The 16,179-nt window shown below is 41.1% G+C and overlaps 1 protein-coding gene across 1 annotated transcript in view; it reads right to left on the reverse strand.

Annotated features, from left to right (window-relative positions):
- Dcma (decima) overlaps positions 1–16,179 on the reverse strand; it is a 43,323-nt gene that overhangs the window by 6,068 nt on the left and 21,076 nt on the right. The window contains exons 4-5 of the mRNA XM_076784795.1: positions 14,152–14,288; positions 10,602–10,778 (exon numbers count right to left, since the gene is read on the reverse strand). Of these exons, the coding sequence (XP_076640910.1) occupies positions 10,602–10,778; positions 14,152–14,288 (314 nt within the window). The remainder of the gene's footprint in view (positions 1–10,601; positions 10,779–14,151; positions 14,289–16,179) is intronic.

Below are 16,179 nucleotides of genomic sequence, written 5' to 3' on the forward strand. Positions count from 1 at the left end.
ACGAGACGTAATTAAAGTTTATCACGAGTCTAACTGGATGTTACAGTGGAATAGGATTGAAAAGTTGTTCCCGACGATTTCTGCTCGTAAATTTCCATCGCTCGAAATCAGAGTTAGAAACACGATTGTCTTCTATTGTTATACTAGCCATCAATATGCAATGAACGACGCGACAAGTACACATAGGACGAAGATTGTCTTATTCGTGAGTACAATGGAAGCAAGTTACCTATTTCCGCAACTTGCTTGGATAACAGTCTCCAATTACACTTGTGTTATTCGATATCTTGCAACAAGGATTCCACCAGGGGCTATTCCAAAGTCGATACTCTGTGATGCGTGTACCGAACTCACTAATTGTAAGATCATTAGACTGCGGATCATTATGTAAAATAAAAACTGACTACATCGATTGCAAGAAACTGCAAGCAGAAATTTCTTTTCTTCTCTTTCGAATTGCCCATTTTTGCCAGAAATGCACAAAATCCGCTGTCTGAACATCATCGTCGACAGACGCGCGAGAAGTATCTTTGGAAGCACATCGATATGCGAGGCACGCAGCAAGCAAATCATGCATCGCGTCAATCTGTCGAAACGCGTGCTTTAACGAGTGCCGGGGGTGAAAAACGAAAGAGACGGAACGCTGGAAAATCCTGGAGCTTCGTTTTCCCTCGCGGAGTGCTAGCTGGAAAATGCGCGAAAAATTATCGCGCAAATTGTAGCGAGACGAGTTTCGAGCTTTCGCGCGAGTGAAATATCCTCGCCATTAGCCAGACAAGCGCAGGATCGTAATACCGTTGCAGCCGGATGGAAAACGGAAAAATCATGCGACTCGAAGCACGATGAAAGAGGGGCTTAACACTTCCGACGCGGCGACCGCGATAAATTGCGACGCCTAAGGGTTCGTTTCCACTGGCGTTCGCGAGGGATTGAAAGATTTTAACATTTTTTTTTTTAAATGCCGTTCGCGTCGAGGATACACTATTGCTAAGAGGCTCTAGTTGTGGTCTAGGTTAGGTCTGGTTTGTTTCGAGTTAGGTTTCAGTTGGGAAAATGGCTTGATTGAAAATAGCATTTCCAGATTTGGGTTTGATCAGGAATAATCTTCATTATTTTATAAGTTGCAGAGAACAAACAAAAAATAAATGCAATGGCTCACATATTATTTTTATAGCAAGCTGTTACATTTATTTGTCATAATCGCAAAGTTTCAAGCTCTGTGGTAAAATGTTAGATAAAAAAATTACAAATGAATTTCAAATCAAAAGGCAACAGAAATGAACAAGCAAGAGTCACTTAATCATTTTTACACTCTACCTCTATTTTAAAGATTCCAAACACTATATCCATGTTTTTATTTTTACACCTTCCAAAAAAAAAACGAAAGAAAATTCGCATTGCTTAAAATGATTCTATATGTTCTTCAACTCGCACGCTGTCGCTGTCACAATTTCGCTATTCGTCAGTGGAAACCGACCTTAACCCAAAACATCCGTTCCCCCGGGAGCGGCTTTAGACCCGTGTTTTTTTTCGACGGCTAGCGAAATTATTAACTGTTGCTATCGCTGCGAACTATATTCGCGTCGAGAATAGGTCCCGAGTTGGCGCGGCATTTTTCGGGTAAAATGGCGCGCTAAAGGAGCCATGATTTGTTTTTCTTTTACATCCGTTTGGCAGCGGTTCGCTTCGCGCAAAACATTAAATAAAAAATCAGGCTCTTTTGTCCGCAATACCCCGTGTGGCCACTACTGCTTACTTTATTGGTTGCCGTGTTCTGTTCGCTCGATTTTTCCCCCACCCCCTCCCGATTTCACCCTTTTGTTTCCGTATTGAACCCGGTGAAACCCTTTACCGAACTCTGGCATTTTTTCCGGACCCAGTCGCGGGCGTAAAAATGAAACTGCCCGTCGTCCTTGACCCCGAGCCCCGCGCAGATAACACATCCCCGTCACTGATTGCACATTAACTACATCCGGACGCCGATTTAATTCGAACAAATTTTCCGGATTTGGCCGCGATGAAATAACATTTTTTTAATAATACGACTTTGTTCTATTTTTTGCAGGTCAAATTTTATGCAGACTGAAAATATTCGAACTAAAACGACACATTTACTCGGCGACTGTTTACTCGAGCGGCAACTCTGAGGCGCCACTAAAAATTGCTTTGTGCTCAATGCGAAACCCGAAGGCATCATCGCATAGCTTTGGAATTTGATCCCGTCATTAGGATACCAAAAAAATGTTTTCCGATCCGGTCTAATTGTCCATGTTATAAAAAAAAAAAAAAAGAAGGGTACTATCCGGAGAAACCTCGTACATGCATCATCAGCTGAAAGTTGCTCGTTGTTGCTTCAGCGTGGAGATATCTTTATACGATCGGATCGGAATCGGTCGGCTTGAAGCCAGCCAGTCCGTTGTCGGATGGAAATATTTGCGCGACCACTCGCGGCCGCGATTATTCCGCGAATCGTGGCCCGAATTGCTTTATCGGTCCGCGGTCGAGCATATTTCCCTCTCGGCGCCTCAATTTTCCCATCCTTTTTCCGCGCGGCCGTCGAATTCTCGTTACCGGGGCGAACGGCGAGAACACGTTGCCCACGGGCTGGTTTCCATGTGCCCATCTATCCTTGACCTGATCTCTGTTTAACGTTAAATAATGTTCTATCGCGTTTCCCGTTCGTCGCGCCCGTTATTTATTCCTCCGCCGACACAACGCGCTGACATTTGTATCTGTCGAGCGCTGTCGCGAATACGGTGACCCACGTAAAAGCACCGATCGCCAAATAAAAACGTTGCCAAATGTCGAAGAATATTGCGATTCGACAGAATTTAGCTTTCTTTCGTGGAATTGCTCGTAACCGAATCGAAAATTTGCAATCGAGCTGCAAGAAATAAAGTTCCAGGCGAGGACCCCCCCCCCAGGACGATCCTGCAGATTTTTCTACAGAGAAAAGCAATTTCGAACCGTTTCGATAGTGGAGGTACAGGGTCAGCTGAGAATGACCCAAGAAAGTTAATACCGCAGGTGGTGAAAATATCTCGACCCTCGTAAAAATAGTGGAGTACTAAATCAAAATGCTTGTAGGCGTTCCAGGATCGTAATTCAGTAACTGATCTGAATTTATCCTTTTTGCTTTCGCATGAGAATGTTCTAGGTGGACAAGCAATTCCAGTAGAAATTCGAATTGAGATAAAGGGTCGTAAAGTCTGAGAGGCCATTGGCTACGGTCCGGCAGAAGATATGGACGTTTTCTTGCAGCAAAATCAGTTTGGAAATGTCTTACTTTTCCCGATACTGGAACATTATGGATTGGCCTAACAGGAAAATGAAAAGAATTTGCCAGAATTAAGGCAGACGACAATCTTTAACTAACATTGCATACTTTATTCTTCCTGAACCCACAATTCTCTTCATATTAATTACAGAAATCTTTTAGTTGATTATACAAGATGTAATTTACTTACAATTTAATCGGAGACATTTAACCAGTCACTGCTACTATGTACAAGTTTAATAATACCAGTCTTCATCTACGAAGTTTGTTTAATTCACCGATTTTAGAGAAGCTAAGCTTTTTTAACACTACCGACCGGTACCGGTTGAATATCCTACACACTTCTTACCGATCATTCGACCACAAGTACTTCCCTGACACCGGCTCTGGTTCGGTTGCCGTGCCAACCGATTAAGGGTCAGATTGTACTAAGCAGATCAGACGCTGAAGGTGTATAAACGCTAGTAAAACAAAAACAGGATAACCACATTCTGTCAGCAGATTTAATAGACTAACAAACTAATAAACTGATAAACTAATAGGCTACCGGTCGGTAAGCGCCGGGGACAAAAAGCCGATTAATAGGCTACCGGTCGGTAAAATGTTAAGAACTTACACCCTTAGTAAATAAGCGGAGAAGGATGTAATTATCAGAAAAATGAGAAAAACAAGAAACATAGTGGTGAAGAAGCAAAGGTTTGTAGGTTCACAACCCGATGTTTGTGCGAAGTAGAAACAGAGAGTTATGATCAACCATTCATTAAGTTACATTAATTTGATGAAATTATAGGGGTGTTACGAGCCAGGGCTGCGAGCAACGCGAGAGGCCGGCGAAGGGTTATTATCTCAGGAATATGGCTTCAATTTGTTAGTTAGGTACGCGGACGAAACCAATGCGAAATTGGGGAGCTGCTAGGGTTATAGACGTCGAGAATGAACCTGATGCGAAATCAGGGAGCCTTTAGGAATGGAGTTAAACACAGAAGAACCCGGTGCGAAACCGGGGAGCTGCTAGGAGGTTGTGTAACAATGCGGACGAACCCAATGCGAAATTGGGGAGCCGCTGGGAGATTGGATGAATCACAGACGAACCTGATGCAAAATCAGGGAGCTGAAGGATGCGGACGAACCCAATGCGAAATTGGGGAGCCGCTAGGGTGGTATAGTGTTCGTGGACGAACCCAATGCGAAACTGGGGAGCCACTAGGTTGGAGAAATCTTTGTTGGACTATAGTATGTCGCGGATCGGGGAAAGTTGAATTATTGAGTTAGGATATTGGACAATAATTAAGTTATACATTTATACATTAAGTTATACGTTTATACATTATGCGATTTACCAAACAAGACAAATATATTCTGAGTTAAATGTTGTTACAAGTGTTGGTGTCGCGTTTGAATTGAGAGTAAGTGTACAAAAAGAATTGTTACCTAAGTTGCACGGTTTTGACGCACTAGCAATGCGGGGTCTAAGAGTAATTGTTAGATTCAATCGAATCTATAAGGTTAAACTTTGATTCGAAGGGGGCTTTAACCCGATCTCACTAGAATTGACTCTTACGAATGTTACACGACGTGACTCTACACGTGACTGCACGATTACTGACCGAAGACAATGAAAATGAACGGGTTTATATAACCTAAAAATGAATGGGGTGCTCTATTTATAATTTGATGTTACGTAGGGTCACATTCTCGTTTTTCGTCGCTTCTAATTAAAAAAAAGGCCTCAGTTGGATTTTCGTTAAAAGGGGTTAATAGGAGGTTATCCAGGCTATTTCCTATCAGAAACTTAATTGACGGATTCCAGAAGGGAGTGTTCTAGAGATTTTCATATAAAGCAATCCACCATACGAACTTCTCCATACGTAACAAGGGTCTGGTTAACGATTATCTTGTGAAGGGTTAACACAATCTCCTTGTATTTATAATCTACTAGAACGACTTCTGACAGAAGTAAAACCCTAAACGAACGCAATTTATTGAACTGTGAGCGGAAGAGTTATCCAACACCAGGTTCGTCAACCTGGAAATATACTCCAAAATCGAAAATCCACCGATCACGGAACAAACTTAAAAAGAAACGCCAAAGATCTGAAGACACCTAAACGAGCATTGTCTATAAGACGCAAAGCACGGTCTCGAAGACATTGTTTCTACTTGGCCGACGCGATGGAGCAAATGCTCTCCAAAGCATGCAACTTTTATGAAATATCACATTTTCCTGGCGCACATGCAGCGACACGATCCACAAGCGAAAGGGATCGAGTGTGTAGCATCGTGTACACAAAAAGCCAACGAGGCGGAAGGTCTTTCAGGCGAAACTTCTTGCCGACGACTACGGGATTCAGTCGTGCGTTCACCCTTTTCACTCGTGTTTTCGCTACACCTTCGCCCGGCCCCCTTTTTTCTCTCTACATTTTATCGTATTCTCTCTCCATTTTCTCATATTCTTTCTCTCTTTCTCTGTACAGCGTACACAAAGCTCCCGGAGCTCTCGTTTTATAGAGAAACCAGGCGATTCCGTTTGTTTTCTTATTTTCTGTGTGTGGAGAAGCGCGAGTGCGAGCGCGGGCCGCGCGTTCCATCTCGAGCGTGAATTTCCGTCCGCGGAGCGCTCGAGGAAGTCGGTGCTTCCGGGCGACCTTGACCCGGTTCCTGTTCCAATGTCAAACCTCGTTCCTCCGTTTCTCCGTTCGTCCATCTCTCTCCTCTCCCCCCCCCCGTCACTCCTTTTCTCTTCCTGACACTGTCTCGCTGTTCCCTCGATAAGTGGCGAGACACGACAAAGAGACCTAGCGAACACTAGAACTACCGGACTCGTCGAAATAGCGAATTTCAAATTCATTATTTTGCAACTGTTTATACAGTGGTCCCGCGAGCTCTGTCCACTTGAATATCTTGGTTATTTCGTGGTTACTTACAGAAGTTGTAGCGTTTAAGAAACTACATAATATGGTATAAATGATATTCTTGCAAGTGGAGGCGTATAGAGGTCACCTTTGTTTGTCCAATTTTTGATGCTTGATTTCGATAGATTGGCGTATTCTGAGTATAAAAGTACTAAAGTGTATTTGTCCTAAAACTTACCGTTGCTGAGATATTTGACTGTTTTTATGAAGAATGTTCGAAATGTCGGCCATTTGCAGCGATACAACGTTGTAGTCTTTGAACTGTTGCGTCTTTTACACGTCTTATTGTTGGAGCTTTTATTGTAGCACACGCTGCGATAATTCGTTGCTTTATATCTTCCGGAATTGTTGGTACATCTCGATACACAATATTTGTCAACTTCGTGCTGGTCAGCAAATAATGCCACCGCGTCCTGCCCATCAATTTGGGAATATTTCATTAAGTGTACTTCTTACCCTTCGAGCGTAGTGTGTTGGACATCCACCGTGCTGATACCACATTGTCTGACGAACGCTTAATGGCACGTTTTCTAATAAATATCTCAGCAACGGTAAGTTTTAGGACAAATACACTTTAGTACTTTTATACTCAGAATATGCCGATCTATCGAAATCGAGCATAAAAAATTGGACATTCCATTTAAAAAAACAAAGGTGACCTTTACATTTTCTCTACGCCTCCACTTGCAAGAATATCATTTAGACCATGTTATGCAGTTTCTTAAACCCTACAATTTCTGTGACATTTTCTCGTATTGTTTGAAATAACCAAGATATTCAAGTGGACAGAACTCGTGGGACACACTGTAGATTGTAGAGATATTTTGGTGGACACTTGCTAGACACGCTGTTTCGTCGTATTTCGTAAAAAGATCGTGGAATATCTAGATGAACACGGTCCTGTCGTTTTTCGAAGGCAGCATATACCAGAGTTACTTTTAAGGCTCGGTTGGATTAGCGTTAACTCGATCGCGGCGTCTCCACGGACGCACCCCTTTGTCCTGTGACGGCGTCGCATCACCAGTCCGTCTTGCTCGTTCTCTTTACCGGCAGCTCCCCGCCCTCTCTATTCAACCATCTCTAATCGGGTTACTCCGTAGGCCAAGGTCTGGATTTCAAAGGGGAACAAGTTCTCTCCGACTCGGTCCATCTCTCTCATGGTCCTTCTCTCACGGTTTCCCCGGGTCCCCATTGATTCCACGGAACAGACGTATTACCTCCTCCCAACAGGATAAAGCTCGCCATAGAAGTTATCCGGTTCGATTCTCGGCCGTATGGTGCACGGTGACCTTAATTATCCACCGATAGAACGACAAAATTCAGCCGGACGATTCCCATGGGCCCGGGAGCGAGAGTCTCGTGGGTAGTGCCACTGATTGTCAACTGAACATCTGATTATACTCTGGTACAGTTAATCATCTTACAACACGATGTTCTGAATGCTTCCTGTCGATGGTACACCGTGCAAAGATTGCAAGAGTCTTCCTATCCGATTGTTGCATATGACAAACGTATGGTACGCTTGGTATTTTCGGTTGAACCCTTTGCGGCCCAACGGCCCTTTGCGGTCCTTCTCTTTCATTTCAGACACTTCTCTTTCTACAATTATTAAATAGATTGTGTAGAACACAAAAGTCAATAAAACATACTTCAAAAAGCAAATCAGATAAAGGAGATGAAGGTGTAGACACAGTTTCCAGTTCAAGAATCCAGACGTATTAATAGAATCGTAGCATAGCCTTCTGAGAACAATGTAACATGAAATGCATTTCCCTTATTCGCATTAGTTTTACGTTCCGTTTAACATACAGGGTGCTCGACGACGATTTTAGGCAGATTTTTAATTGTTAATAACTAAAAAATGGAATAGAAATAACAATTTTTTTATTCTTCATTTTCGTCTTATATTATCATGGAGAACCAACCCTTAAATTTTCTCCCACCTTTGGTACGTCTCGCATATATTCTATTTTCATACATCAATTCTATGTATCAATAAAATAAGCAATTCTATCTTAGTTCAATTCTTAAGAAGTTGTATGTTAGTCTGAATCCATTTTCATTATTTGAAGTGACTTCTTGCAAATAATATTAGGATGTCAAATGCACCATTGCAATTTGTTTCCAGGAGTGGAAGTTGTTTCTATGACTTGATTTTATAATTTTGCGATTTATATCGTTTCTTGCCCGCGGTTGTAATTTAAACGCGGGTAGAAGGTGATGCGTGGGGCATATAAATAAACGACAGTAAAAAATTGTCTGCTCGAAGCGTTCTACACAAAGAGAATAAGATTTGTCGAGTTTTCTACCATTTTCTTTGGCGCGATTTGCCTGAAACCGTTGTCCCCGAGGGCAATTCAAATCGTCCCCAAGGCAAACAGCTCGTTGCCGACGCCCAGTTTCACTGAATGTACAGTCGGCTCCAGCGCCATTTTTAATATTGATATTGAAGGTACGATGTTTCCTTGTCTAATCGATGCTGCATTCCGAAAAGTCTCAGACCTCCGCAACCCTTAACCTCACAAGGGTTTCTGTCAATTAAAATGTACGGTGTTGAAACGAATTCTGCCTTGTGTCCTTTTTCCAAAATTTCAGATCACTCTCCAGGAACAGAAAATATATTTTATCATCTACCTCCCACAAGTGACCTAAATTTTCTTTTTAATTTTGTTTTCAAGGAAAATTCCAGTTGATATAACAATGTACATTGGTTTCAAGGTATGCTGACTGTTCGCAAACGTATACGTATACGTATCCACGGACAGAATTTTTTGCGTAAAACTCGGGGTAAGGTAAACCTTACGATGACTGAAAAACTAAAACTCATTAACAAACCGGACTCACTCGTGATTTGTAAAGCCGTACCGACATTGTGTTAACCATAATTATTTTCATTATAATAAAACGCTCGTGTCGCGCGCGTTTTCTTTTCCACGAGTATATTTCGCTTCCCTTGAAATTACGTATTATTTCCAGGTTTGAAACAGAGTAATGGAAAAAAACAAATGAGAAAAGCTAAGTTCTGTACAAACCCGTCTCGCTATCTCGCGCGAATCTATTCATCTTGTTCTTATTCGTTTAACTCTGTCGAGGTTCTCCATACATTTGCAACAATATTTTTAAGCTCATCTCAAATGTGAAACTCTCCTTGACGGGGCGAGCTCACGAGAAATATTCCGCAATAGTAAAATTATCAAAGAAATAAATATATAATACATTTGGTTGACAACTAAATGCGCGACCGGCACTCTTCTGTGAACGTAATTATTTCTTGATATTACCCAAGTAATAACAAATATTATAAGATATTATCCCAAATCGGGAGCACCTACTTTCTCATATTAGGGACACCCTGGTGCCTAATATGGGGGTACCCAATATGAGAACCCCTAATATGGGGTCCCTAATATCAGAAGAAATTAGAGGGTTTTGGTTATTTAATCTAGAAGCAAAAAATACAAAACTTAAAAATTTCCTTCTGTTTATATGGAATCTATGATCAATTGAAAAAAACCTGCCCAAATTTTCTCTATTTTGGACCAAAATATCCGCTTAACACGGTGACAAACGGTTCTTTCGCGTATCTAGGGAAATCATTGGCTAAGCGGGCGAATCCTGTCGATTTATAAAATGGTTAATCCTGTTCGGAAAGCACTCGTGTCTCGCTTGGGAACCGTCGAGCACTTTTATCTGTTGAAAAGGCGGGGCCGCGAACGATATATTATACAGGGTGTTCATTTGAAAACTTCACAGCCGAATATCTTGAAAAGTACGAAAGATATTAAAAAAGTGTAAAACAGGTATCCAAGGATTTCGAGGGAGAAAGAGGGGGGCAGTATCAGTTTTTTATTTGGGTGGTGTTTTCAAGGTGATTTGAAGGTCAACTTAGTTTTTTTTTTCAAATGGAAACCTATATTTTTTATTATGGGATCTTATTGTAAAAGATCAACAATTTTCGTAGGATACTTTTTTTTATCCGCGCACTAGTTTCGGAGATATTTAAAGAGAAGATCCCATAACAAAAAATATAGGTTTCCATTTGAAAAAAACTAAGTTGACCTTCAAATCACCTTGAAAACGCCACCCAAATAAAAAACTGATACTGCCCCCCTCTTTCTCCCTCGAAATCCATGGATACCTGTTTTACACTTTTTTAATATCTTTCATACTTTTCGAGACATTCGGCTGGAAAGTTTTCAAATGAACCTGCTGTATATGTATATATATTTCTGCTTTGATAAGCAACATCGTCCGCAATGCTCGAGCTCCCGGGCAAATTCGAGGTGCGGAACGGGCCATACGTGACCGTCGTGGAAACAAGAGGAAAAATAAGATTCATCGGGAAACGTGGAAATGGCGGAGAAGGCGTAAAAGGAAGGGAAAATAGCGGGCGGAAGAAAATACGGGGTTACCTATATCACCGTCCGACTGGGGCATAAACTCTTGCAGCTCGTTGATCAGCTCTCGAATCTCCTCCGAGTCCTTTTTGATGCTGCACAGCTCCTCCTCGTGGAAGTTGGGTGTGATCTGCTTGCACAGGAGGATCTGAGAGATCACGTTGCCGATGTTCGACGGCCCGGTCCTGGAATCTGAAGCGGAACAACCGAAACAAACTTGACACCCCGAATCCCCGGAACTGTAACAAATGACGCTTAAAGGATCGAGATCTGACAAAGGTTAACCGCTCACACCTGTACCTTCGCGTTCCACCCCTTGAGCACGAGATACGACCCTGCTTCGTGCCCTAAACGTTCCTTCAATTAAAGGCTATAGGCATTTCTTGGAGACAGAAAAATCGAATTCTTTTCTATTCGATAATAGGCGATATTTCGAGCCATTTTTTTTAGCACTATAAATTGCGCACGAAAATTTTCAAAAAGGTGGGCCTGAATTAATAGGAGCAAAATTTTATAAAAATGTTTTTGCGGCGTTTATATTTCTTTTTTCTTAGTGATCATCCGATCGATCGAGTTGAAATTTTGTTTAAGCGTTTTACTGCTATGTGTAACACGTATTTTAGCCAAAGATTTTGTTAAAATTCGGCCTACAGCCTAATTGATAGCATCACTTTTTAAAGATAAAAGTGCAAAGAGGTCTACATATTGATACGGATCTATAATTTTTTCTATTCGGTATTTCAAGATTCTCTTTGGATAAAGTGCACGTATACTATAATACCAGATGCTATCAAAATTTGAAGTGGATAGCTGCAGCAGATTCCCAGAAAAAGGAACAGTAAGTTGGCAGAAAATGCACATTTCCCTTAAGGGGTTGCATACCTTTGAACGACTGAAGAATAAGAAAAATTCAACCATTTTTTTAATATATAATATTATATTTCTTTGAAAAATCAATATATACAAGGTGTATAAAAAGGAGTGGTCATCCGTCTTAGGGGTGAATCTCGAGGCACGCACACGATTATGAACTGTCTCATCGACACGGTCATGTGGTCTATACTAGTAGTACAATCAAATTTTGCAAAAACTTTAACGGCTTATATCTCGGTAACTATTTGTTTGCGACATATGGTTCTGTTGGTGTGCAACGATTGCCACTTCGGTGACCTTAGGTTTAAGGGGCGGTTTACAGCCCTTAGGTATAAGCGACCCTCGAAGTAAAGGAAAAGCGAGGTTAACAGTCAGTCGCTAACAGTAAGCCAAGCCAGCGCGTCGTCAAGCCACATTTTGTAACACCGAGTATTTAGTGATACAGTTGTACGCACACAACCGTTAACATTTTAGACACTGTTCACGCGATATAGGAACATTCCACTGTTTTTTAATAAACGCCAACAGGTTCCTTTCCATCTTTTTCTTTCCTTGATGTGTAGAAGGTTTTGATGTCAAAAAACTTTAACAACAATTTTCTTTTGTTATAAACAATTTTGCGGCAAGTTCCTTCGACAAATGTCCACCGATTCAGAGGTGTAGATTCACCCCTAGGACGGATGACCCTTACTTTTTATACACCCATACATTTTATTATATGATACTCTAGCAGTACTTACTGAAAAATTGTTCTAAATGTTTAAACAAGAAGGACGTGGCAGCCATTTGTCCAAAGCCACTTCTGCAAGAGAAATACTACCATTCATAGTACCAAACATATCTTCTGAAGGTTTTATTTAACGCATAAGTATTTCCCTAATTTTACATTAAACTAGAGAAAACAGCTACTCCTTGACCAGTTTTTTTAAGAAATCCCTCTTTATTTTGCAGAAGGTATGTAGCCCCTTTAGCGTTCGCTACAAAAATAATTAAAAAGTATTGGATCGAAAAGAAAGTTCTTGCGGTTAAGTTGAAAGCTAAAAAGACAAACGAGTAATATTTACAAGATCGCTTTTACGCTACACGACGCAGTATAAGCTGCTCAACGATGCGCTGATCAAAGTGAAAGTAATATAAAGAAGGTAATTATAATAATTTTCATTCAGAAATGAAATTACTTTTCTGAAACACGTAAGTCCAGGATGGTTAATTGATTTGTGTACTTTATATGTGTGTGTGCTCGATTATCATTGGTTCTTTTTCGCTAATAATTTTTAAAGGAATTCTAAGTTTATACAGGGTGTTCGACTAAGGTGGGAGAAAATTTGAGGGGTGGTTCTCCAAGACAATATAAGACGAAAATGAAGAATAAAAATTGCGATTTCGGCTTCATTTTGTAGTAATTATCGATTAAAAATTCGCCTAAAAATTTCGCCTACAACCCGACCAACAGACGAGTACGTTGCTTACGTCATAAAGGCGCGCGACAGTGACGGGGTCCTCGCTCGCATCCAATGGTTACGCTTTGACGTCACACACTTTGGCCAATGATTCGGCTAGAACCGAAAATACGTGCGGAATGACCCAATCGGATGGTTTACCACGTGACTCATTGCGAGGCACGTACAGTATCTGTCACTTGATACGTGACTGTCGCGCGCCTCTACAACGTACGCAAGGTACAGCTCTGCTGGCCAGGTTGCCGTACATTAGGCGGATTCTTAATTGTTAATAACTAAAAAATGGAGCCGAAATCGTAATTTTTTTACTCTTCATTTTCGTCTTATATTGTCATAGAGAACCACACCTTAAATTTTTTCCCACCTGTAGTCAAACAACCTGTATAGCTGGTGAAAAATGGTCACATGCACATTTAGGTTATCATTTTTCTGGCACAGGTTTAAAGCCTATGTAATTATTTTTATATCGTGATAAATGCGTCGCGGATCATGCGGGACGTGGGAAAGATCCTCCGAGATAAGAACTTAATAAAAAGTTTAATCAGGACAGCTTATTTCATACTTTCTCGATGCCGTCTTGCTAAAAGCGTGTTAACACAGAGTTGCAACACGAAACGCAATATAACATGACCTGTATTGAATATGTTTTATTCATCGTACCGTTTTTTTTTGCCACTGAAATTTCCTGTCAACTCGTAAGTGGACTTTGAAAATGGATTGTAAAGTGCGGTAACCACATTATAATAGATAATGTGATAGTTTAACGTTCATTTTAACCAAATTCTACATGGATATTAATTTCGCTTATGCGATGGAAATCGGTAGTGCTCATTCCTCGTCCCAACTATCGAGAAACAGCACTGGGGAAACGAAATGGCGATTTGCAAATAGTAATTTCAACAGACACGGCGCTTACCATACATGTTCGTTCACGGGACAGGTCAGCCTATGAATAATTTGCTTTACAGGTATCAACGTACAACATAATAACAGAACTAGACGGAGACACCCCGGGGGAAGTTCCGGGCCGATTATTGCAGCACGAGTGGAAGTTACCGCAGGATCTAGTCCGTCGTCCGACCTCAACAACTTGTCACTGGGTCGTCCCGATGTTACATTCATGAAGAGAGCGCGCCGCGGACCTCGTTGTCGATTTATTTAAACAGCTCGAGGTGACCCTGACCCGGCCGGTTTGTTCCCGGGAATTGAACAAAAGGGATTGTACAACTCACCGTAATACCCGGTCATGTCCATGGGCACGATACGGATCAGGTTCTCGCTCTTGCAGAGCTCGCGAAGGAATAATTGAACAACATTGAACAGCAGCATCAGATTCGGACAGTCCACAGGGATCCCGATGTCCGTGGTTCTGCAAAACAAGACACACGGCTGCGTTGGATCATGATCTCTTATTAGAGAAAGAGGTGGTCCCCCTTGTAATTTCTGATATCACAACAAAGACATTTAGCGGAGAACGGTATTATTTCTTACGTCGACTGGATTCATATGTAAGGAAATCAATTTTGTTGCAAACAATGTATTGTTTAATAAAAAACACAAGTAACACAACTATTTCCTGTCGGTGTTACGATGTTACCAAACACAATGATTCTGTACGATTTCTGTTAGGGAGGCCATGTTACTCTCATTCTTGTAAGGGGTCCAAAAATGATTTACTTCTAAAATACATATTAAATTTACTGAAATAATTTATCTTTTACTTCCGCCTTTTATCAAATGTAACCTTATTAAGTTAATCTAGGTTTTAAACAAAAATTTCAATGAATTTAAGTTATAAATCAGCTTTTCAGAAATATAAAACTGGGGGAGCCACGTTACCAACCCTTCTTTGACTTAGCCCGGATAACTTTTGCTCGTTAAAGATTTGCATTGGTCAATGAAAAGAAATCCCACTGTACCGGTAATTATTACTTTTTTCCTTTGCCTGGGGACCGTAATTCATTCGGTGGTTGCTGGGAACACGGCTACCGGGCTCATCGAGTTAATCATTTGAAAAATTCAACGCTCCGCGACGTCGAGAAATCGAAGAAAAGCGCCGCGGGACCAATTAAAGACTATGCTTGGCGTTCGCCGTTATTTTATTTTTGCTGCGCGCAGTGTGTGGGAATATTGGACAGCAATTTTTAGCCGAAGGACAAGTGGAACATTGGCAGTGACTGTTGCTAGGTTGAAATATTCCTCCGATCATTTTTATTGAAATATTTTTTAGGAATTTTCAGTTTTTCGTTCTCTGCGTATACATATTGAATAGGAATACCGTCAACAGTGATTATTAAGTTTAAATATTCCTTGAATTGTGATACTTGAGCCTTTGTTTAGTAACATTGAAATAGTTCGTTAATATTTAGAGGCGAAAGTACCCGTTCAAGATGTTTCCAAACTATTGGGAACTTAACTGACTAATCCTAGAATTCCCACAAGATAGCAAGGGGTGGGCTCGTCGAATTCACGAGTCCGGAAACTTTGTACTTCCATCGATTTCTCTTGAGCGGAAGTTTTTGAAACACTTCGAGCTTTGTGTTACGGCAATAAATATTGTCTGAGAATCTTTTGTGCAAGAACGGAGAGTCCTACTGTTCGATGGAACCTCGTTCGTAAGCTCCCACATTCTCAACGAGTAAGGGTCGACCCATACAAGACCGGGACGGGACCGGGGACGTTTGGCCGCTAGATTCGAAACCAGGGTGTAGGGTTTGAGTCGACGGGGCTTCAGTGTTCCAAACTATATTTCTGCTCGCCCCGGTTGGGTCATTATCTCGAGCGTTTGACCATTTTCAGAAGGCCTTTCGCGAGCGCGTTGACAGTTCCCTGCTGTGCATGGCACAAAAAAAATGTTTTTAGGGCCTTCACGGTTCCTTAGGTAAACTATCGGTATCTCCCCTTTACAATACCATGGAAATAGGAAACCTTCCTACCTCTTGGTGAAACATCATACATCCTTGTATTGTATGTAAATTATACATACATATATTGTAAAAACGAGAATAGTTGTTACTTTTTTTTTAAGGAAATATCCACATTAGGAAGGGGATCATTCCATGTGAATTCGATCATTTTTTGGGGACTATGTCTCGAATTTTGATGACATTGAAGTATGTTGTGGTCCAAGAGAAAATGGGAGGCGGGGGTTGAGCCGGGTTATCACAAAAGACTGCTGTTCTCAAATAATTTATTTTTTCCTTGGTGAATGTCATTTCTTAATTAAAAAATATTAGAAATATCTTTGTTTTGCAAATTTT

This window comes from Halictus rubicundus, chromosome 3 (genome assembly GCF_050948215.1).
Source record: "Halictus rubicundus isolate RS-2024b chromosome 3, iyHalRubi1_principal, whole genome shotgun sequence".
NCBI classification, from domain to species: domain Eukaryota; kingdom Metazoa; phylum Arthropoda; class Insecta; order Hymenoptera; family Halictidae; genus Halictus; species Halictus rubicundus.